This window comes from Hakea prostrata, chromosome 10 (assembly GCF_041222555.1).
Source record: "Hakea prostrata isolate BN-2017 chromosome 10, UWA_Hpros_2, whole genome shotgun sequence".
NCBI classification, from domain to species: Eukaryota; Viridiplantae; Streptophyta; class Magnoliopsida; order Proteales; family Proteaceae; genus Hakea; species Hakea prostrata.
Genome location: NC_142609.1, coordinates 20593683 through 20600979, shown reverse-complemented (window position 1 = coordinate 20600979; position 7297 = coordinate 20593683). Strand labels below are relative to the sequence as shown.

The 7297-nt window shown below is 39.2% G+C and overlaps 1 protein-coding gene across 1 annotated transcript; it reads right to left on the bottom strand.

The window, feature by feature from the left end:
* Positions 1–3028: 3028 nt before the first annotated feature.
* On the bottom strand, positions 3029–6314 carry LOC149002269 (uncharacterized). The gene is made up of 3 exons (XM_089138676.1): positions 5480–6314; positions 4542–5024; positions 3029–3438 (listed from the first exon to the last, which is right to left on the bottom strand). The coding sequence occupies exons 1-3, from the start codon at positions 6312–6314 to the stop codon at positions 3029–3031; spliced, it is 1728 nt and encodes a 575-aa protein (XP_088994802.1).
* Between the last annotated feature and the right edge of the window lie 983 nt (positions 6315–7297).

The window sequence follows — 7297 nt, the reverse complement described above, 5'->3', positions numbered from 1 at the left end:
TGAGTGGACTTTCCTAAAGAAGTACGGTGCTACGACTTAAAGCATGTCTGCCAATAGAGACCAGCATACATAGAGTTAGATTCATTCATTCATTGTTTGTCTCATATCATATTGCATTCATGATTGTTCTGGAATCCTGCCATTTATGTTATTATGGATTTTTAACTGCCTTACTGAGTTTCTTCGAAACTCATTCCTTTATTGTACAATGTTGTTAGACTATCCTGCAGGTACTGAGTACTATGACGGTTCCTATGAGGAAGCGCAAGGCGAAGAGGCATATCTCCAGGAAGGTGATTGCGGTTACCACAATTACTCTGAAGATTCCGCGGGTGGTTATGCTCCGTACAATGCTTAGTCCGACCATTGAGTGGAAGCGTCCTTGTGCTATTTATGAGATCTACACCTACAAGGATGTCGTCTACAAAGTGGAGAATAATTTAGTTACCCAATGTACTTGCTACTGGGATTAGCTTTTAGCTAGTTTATTCTTTCGAGCTACTTTTCCGCTGGATGTAAAGTGGGATTTTTGCTTCACTTTACTTATCTGTTGACACTCTAATTATATATTTATTATTCCGTTTCGTTTACGATTCATTCTTTCTTTATTGAATCTATGATTTATCTTCCGCACTCTTGTTATGGTTGTTCATGATTATGTTATTGCTTATGTGGGAGGTTGATCACTCGATACCTGATCTTCGGGCTGTGGATCACACTCTCGGGTATGCCAGATAGGGTACCGGCTGGGAGGGCGTGACACCAAGTCTAGCTATTTGCAACCCTACCAATAAATGGCCCCTAACGGGTATCCATAGCATGATCTATGTCCTCTCACGGGGTGGTTACCGGTCTTGAGCGCCCATCAAAACACACTATTACCACGGGTTGTTCGGTCTCAATACCCTTCTGATTCGGGTCGATACAACAAGGATAGTCCTGGCCATACATCTAAACAATCCTATGTATGTCATCCAATGATCCAGGAAAGCTTCGGTGGACACCTTCGGAGAACATCCCATACTATTCCCTCCGATGTCCAAGGACAGAAGTGTCGGTAGGACACTTCCCAATCCCAAGTCATACTTAGTCATTCACAAGATCAATCTCATCATATCATACATGATCAATAATTCATTATATAAACCAAGACACAATATAACATGATCAGTCATATATGTAATCATAAAGAATAATTAAGCATGATATTCTGAATGACATGTAACATAATATTACTGATATAAAGTGCATACAACAGTCATACATGGCTAAGGAATACACTAATGAAGTATATCTACTAAGTTTCTAAAGTAGAAGTAGATTCGCATAATCAGCGTACTTGGGGTAACAACTGTCCTTACCTTAATCGAGTCAGAAATAATACCAAGAATCACCAAGAATAACCCAAAAGTCAGTGCTTGTACCCTAGACAACACATAAGCAACATTAGAGAAGAAAACAATCGAATCGGAGGTCAAACAAAGCAAATCGGACAAGGACGAAGTTGCTATCATATCTTGGTCAACTGGCTGGTCGATTGTCAATCGACCAAGCAGTCGACCAGAGCAAATAGTAACGGGCAGAAATGGAGATTTGGCCCGAAACTGATATTCTGGTGCTCCGATCGATATGAAACTTGGAGGGAACAATCATGGCAATATGTGGACACTACCCACTAAATTTTATCATGATCCAACGGTCCAAATATGAATACCTAAATCAAAACCCTATGTTCCATATGCTAAACATCAATAATTGAATTGGAATTGATTGTAATTGCAAGGAATGATGGGGAATCAATTAAAGGAATGATAAGAACTAATTTAGAATCATGAATCAATAGTAATTTAGACCTAGTATACATTTACACATCAGTTTGAATTAAAAAATAGGTTGAAATGAAAGAAATCATGGAATTGCAATGTAAGTAATCATAATCATAGCAAAAATGAAGTGAGATTGATGGAAATGAAAGGGGAAGCTCATGGCCAAGTGTTTGCAAGGTTGCAGCACGTCAGCCATTGTCCCAAGAGTAGAAATTAATAGGGGATTGAGTAGATTAGAAGGAGAATAAGAGAATCCATACCTTGAAGTGATGATTGAGATGGAAAACCAATGATTGAAGCCAATAATCTTCACAAACACCAAGAGATGGTCTAGGGAATGTCACTCATCGTTCTCTGGAGTGCCAATGATTAGGGTAGACCTTCATTCACGAGTTCCAAAAAGGTTGGGTCAAAATGGTCAAGATTTTTGTTATTTTTCAAAGTTAACAACTGCTGGTCGACTGGTCAGTCGACCAAGGCTGACAGCAACCTTAGAGTATGGATTTGGAAGGCCAGACTTATCTGAATTGAGTTGGGTTTTCTCCTAGAAGTCAATCAACAAGTCTAGTTTCAAGAAATACCTTCGGATTGAGCATGAGAGTTCATTAAGTGCTTCAACTAATTCAATCTTCTTCGATGAACAGATTTTCAATAAACATTGACAATGTGCTCAAGTAAGGGGCACCACTGTCAATGTCCATAGGCTCTGGATTACACCGAATCTTCAACTATGAGGGTCCAAAAGTCTCTTCTACCTCCACTCCGGGTCTTCGGACCTACAACAGTACAAAATTCGGGCTGGGTCAAGGTTAGGATAAGGCCGGATTTTACACAATTAGTCATGGCAATAATTGGGAGAGAAGATGAGTTGTTGAGCCAAACCTTCTCGGCCTCCCTCAAAGGCCCAATGATGAGCACATTTATGTGTGAAATCTTAGGGCATAAAGCATGCATTTTATACACTTAGAGTGGAGTTACCTTGGGTTTTATGTTGTTTTTGAATATTTTAGGACTTTTCAAGATTTAAACAAATATTTGGAGTTTTGGGCTTGAATCATGCAATTTTAAACGTCAAGAAGTCCATTCAAAATCTCAAATGTGAAAATGAGCCTGATTTGGAGCATGATGGGCTAGAGATGTGTAATTATGGGCCAACTCCTAAATATATATTTTTTTTTTGATAAGAAGAAAATTTCATTAAATTAAAAACACTTACACCCATAATTTTTAGTTGCATTACCTGTTCCTATTAGTTCGGAATCAGATAGTGCTAACTTTCCAAACAAACCTTGGAGCATTTGGGATGGGAATTTGTTAAATATTACATATTTGGTTGTCTTAGCAACCTTGATTAACATATCTATATGTTGTAAAGACCATGTTCCAAAATTTGGTTTTGGTAACAGATTTGGCAACTCTTCTATATTGCACCAAATTTCCTGTATCCCAATCCCTTGTGTTGCTGCCTGATCCATCCCATATTGTATTCCAAAAAGAGCTGCTTCTAGCTTGTCCGGTATCTGCACGGTTCCAAAATTGATGGACTCTATATGTCCATTCCTTTGCATCCCAATGCTCCATCCTGCCATCCCTAGGTGCTGGTTAAGTACTCCTGCACATATTAATACAATATTATTAGTTTTTGGGATGATGTTGCACCAATTTAAGTGCTCATAGGTTAGGTTTCCTGCATTTGGGATTGGAGAAATATGAATTGTAATTTCATTTTTCTGTAGTTTAAGATTTGCAATCCAGTGATTCAGGCTTTTTAACACCTTCAGAGGGTTAGGATTTTTTTGTTGAAAAACTTTAAGGTTTCTTTCCTGCCAAATGAAATAACAAGAGATAATAAAGACTGAAAGAAACCATTTGGATTTGGATATATCTAAATGGGTTTCAAGGTTTTGACACCAACTTAGAATTGACAAGTCTCTCCAATTTTCAGTTCGTAAGCCCAGTGGTCCAGCAGCATGTATTCTTTTAGCCCATTCACATGATATAAAAACATGCCAACTTGTTTCGCTTGCTTCTTCGCAGAGAGCGCATTCAGATGAACAGTTAGACCACTGGGCTAGTTTTGATCTGATTGGTAGACCGTCATGCAGTAATCGCCAGAAAAACACCTTGAATTTTGGGTGTATAGGTAATTCCCAATAGAATTTCCACCACCCAGAAGAGGGGTTCCCTAACGAAGAGAAACGCCTCTTGATTATCTTAGAAAAGCTTTTTTAACTGTGAATTCTCCATTTGGAGAAAGCAGGGAGGACCATGAGTCGTCATGGTCCGACAGATTAATTGGTGTTGAAATGATGAAAATAAAATTAGGATGAGTTAGGAATATCTCCCTGTTGATGCTTTGGATATTGTTGAGGACCTCAGCAACCGTTGCTTGACGTGACCCTATTGAGAGATCATTTGTTGGTGTTGGGTCTGGCATTTGTGTTGGTAACCAGGGATCAAACCAAAAAGATGTTTGTGTTCCAGCTCCGATTTTTCGTATCACCATTGTTCTTAATTGCGGAATTATAGTCGTGAGACTATTCCAAATCCATGATCCTTTCTTTGCACCAACTTTAGGGTCAAAAAAAGATTGATTTCTGAAATATTTTGCTTTTAGGATACGGACCCATAAAGCATCGGGTTCGGTTAGTATCCTCCATCCTTGTTTCAGAAGCAACGCACAGTTGTAATCTTCCATCCTCTTAAAACCCATACCTCCCATTGCTTTTGGCTTGCAGAGTCTACCCCAAGCAATTAAGTTCAACTGCTTTTTCTTGTTTGGCTGGCCATTCCAAAACCTTTGACAAATCGCATCTATTTTGGTGCATATAGTCTTTGGGAATTTCAAACATTGCATTTGGTATAACGCCATAGATTGCAATGAAGCTTGCATCAAGACTCCTCTTCCTGCGAACGAGAGATTTGTTGCCTTCCAACACGCCATCTTCTTGGTCATTCGCTCGAGCACAGATTGCAGAATTTTTGTTTTTCCTTTCCCAGCCAATAATTTTGTTCCCAAATATGTTGTCTCTCCTCGTAGTTCTGGTACCCGTAAGATAGAAAGTATCACATTTCTGTCCTCTCTAGGCACATTCCGGCTGAAATGAACTCCACTTTTCTCAAGGTTGATCTCTTGTCCTGTTAAATCTGAGAAAAGTTCTAGGACAACCTTCAAAGCCATCACTTCTTCGGTGTACGCTGCGAGAACAAAAACGTGTCATCTGCAAAAAATAAGTGAGTGATATCTGGTGCCCCTCTCCCTATTTTGACACCACTGATTAGATTGAGGGATTTATATTCATCAAGGAGTCGAGACAAGACTTCCATGATTAAAAGAAAGAGATATGGACTTAGGGGGCACCCCTGTCTAAGACCTCTTGATCCCGAAAACCATGAGTAAGGGGATCCACTCATTTTAATCGAGAAGGTGGGGGATGAGATTAAGATGTCAATTAATCTACACCATTTTTCATCAAACCCAAGGAATTGAAACAGCTTGACTAAAATGCCCCGATCAGCCTTATCATAGGCTTTTGACATATCAAGTTTTAAAGCTATGAAACCTTTTTTGCATCGGGTTTTTTTCATGAAATGAAAGATCTCATGTGCCACTATGATATTATCCGTAATTTGCCTTCGTGCCACAAACGCACCTTGGTTTGGTGAAATGATTTCTGGGAGAAAGGATTTCAATCTTTTTGCAAAGATTTTTGCAATAATTTTGTAGGACACATTGCACAAACTGATGGGACGGAAATCCGATACTAGTTTTGCATTTTCTTTTTTCGGGATGAAGCAGAGTAGAGTGTGGTTAACTCCATCTGGGAGAATCTCATTCAAGAAGAAAGACTTAACGAACCTGAAGATGTCCTCACAAATGACATTCCAGAATTTCTGATAAAAGAAAGCATTAAAGCCGTCCATTCCTGGTGCTTTATGAGGACCCAATGAGAAAACAGCACTCTTAATCTCTTGATTGTCCGGTGTGATAGACAAATTTCCTCCATCAATATTGATGGGAGGAAAGAGACATTCAACAAAACTAGGGTCCAAAGTTTGATTAGGTTGGAACAGATTTTTCATAAAATCTGCAAAAACCCCAGCTATCTCACTAGGTTTCGTTAAAATTTTCCCATTTGCCTCAACCTCTAAGATTTTTCTCTTGTGGAGGTTAACTTTACTCGACAGGTGATAGAATCTAGTATTCCTATCTCCATCAGAGATGTACATGCCCCGGGACTTTTGAAACCAAAACATCTCCTCTGCCTCCATGGCCCAATCAAGCAGTTGTTTTTTTTCCCTGATTCCCTCCCAGTCAGGATTAGGCCCTTGTTCAAGAAGCTCGATTTCCATTGAAATACGAACAAAAATATTGTCCACACGGCCAAACACCGAGTTGTTCCAGTGTTGAAGGAATCTAGTCAAATTGGCTAATTTGACATGAAAGGGAGAGGGTGAATTTTTAAACCAGGCTGATTGAAGATCCATCGAAAATCTAGGATGGGATATCCAAGCATTTTGAAAATGGAACAATTTCCTTTTGAGATCCCCATCAGAAAGAGGGAGCAAGATTAATGGGTTGTGGTCAGAGCCAACCATTTGGAAGTCTTTCTATCCGTTGGTTGGGAAAACAGCTTATCCATTTTGGTGAGGAAAAGACCCGATCTAATTTTTCTTTAACCAGATTAGGGGGTCGTTGTCTATTTGTCCAAGTATACGGGCATCCGATGGCAGAAATTTCACTTAGACTCTCATCATTTATGAGAGTTTTCAAAACCGACAATGCCCCAGATGGCCTAAACATCCCCCCTACCTTATTTTTAGCCTCCAACAATTCATTGAAGTCCCCCATGATTATAAAGGGTTCGGAAAGGTTTTGAACTAAAGATGTCAATTCCTCCCAGAAGATCTTCCGATCCGAATACTTGGGAGGGGCATAGATAAAGAACGCAAATTTGATCTACGGCTGAGATTTTAAATTATCAATCAAATCCACAGAGATATTATTGAGAGAGTCCAAATGGAGAAAAGACTCATTGCATACTTCAATATCTTATTTCCTATCTGGGATTTAATTAAAGAAAGAAAAAGAGGGAAAGAATTATATTTAGAGAAGGAAGAGGCAAAAATCCCGTTTTTGAATGTCTCTGTCCAGTTTCGATCAAGCCTTTCATCGAATGGTCATCTGATGTCCGATCGTGCTGATTTTTGGAGGAGAGCTTCAAGACTACTTAAACCTCAAATCCAACGGTGGTATTATACATCTGATCTCTCTAAGTCGGCGCGATTAGTACGTCAAAACCCTAATTGGCTGAGTCAGATAGGAACCCTGAGTTTTATTCAAATTCACCTGTGCCTCATATCTCATGTAAACTCTATAAAAGGAGAGCATACTCCATCAAAGGAGAAGGTGTTTTAAAGCTTAGTAGAAGCATTATTTCTTCTCTCTTCAGTTTATTTAGGTTTTCTTT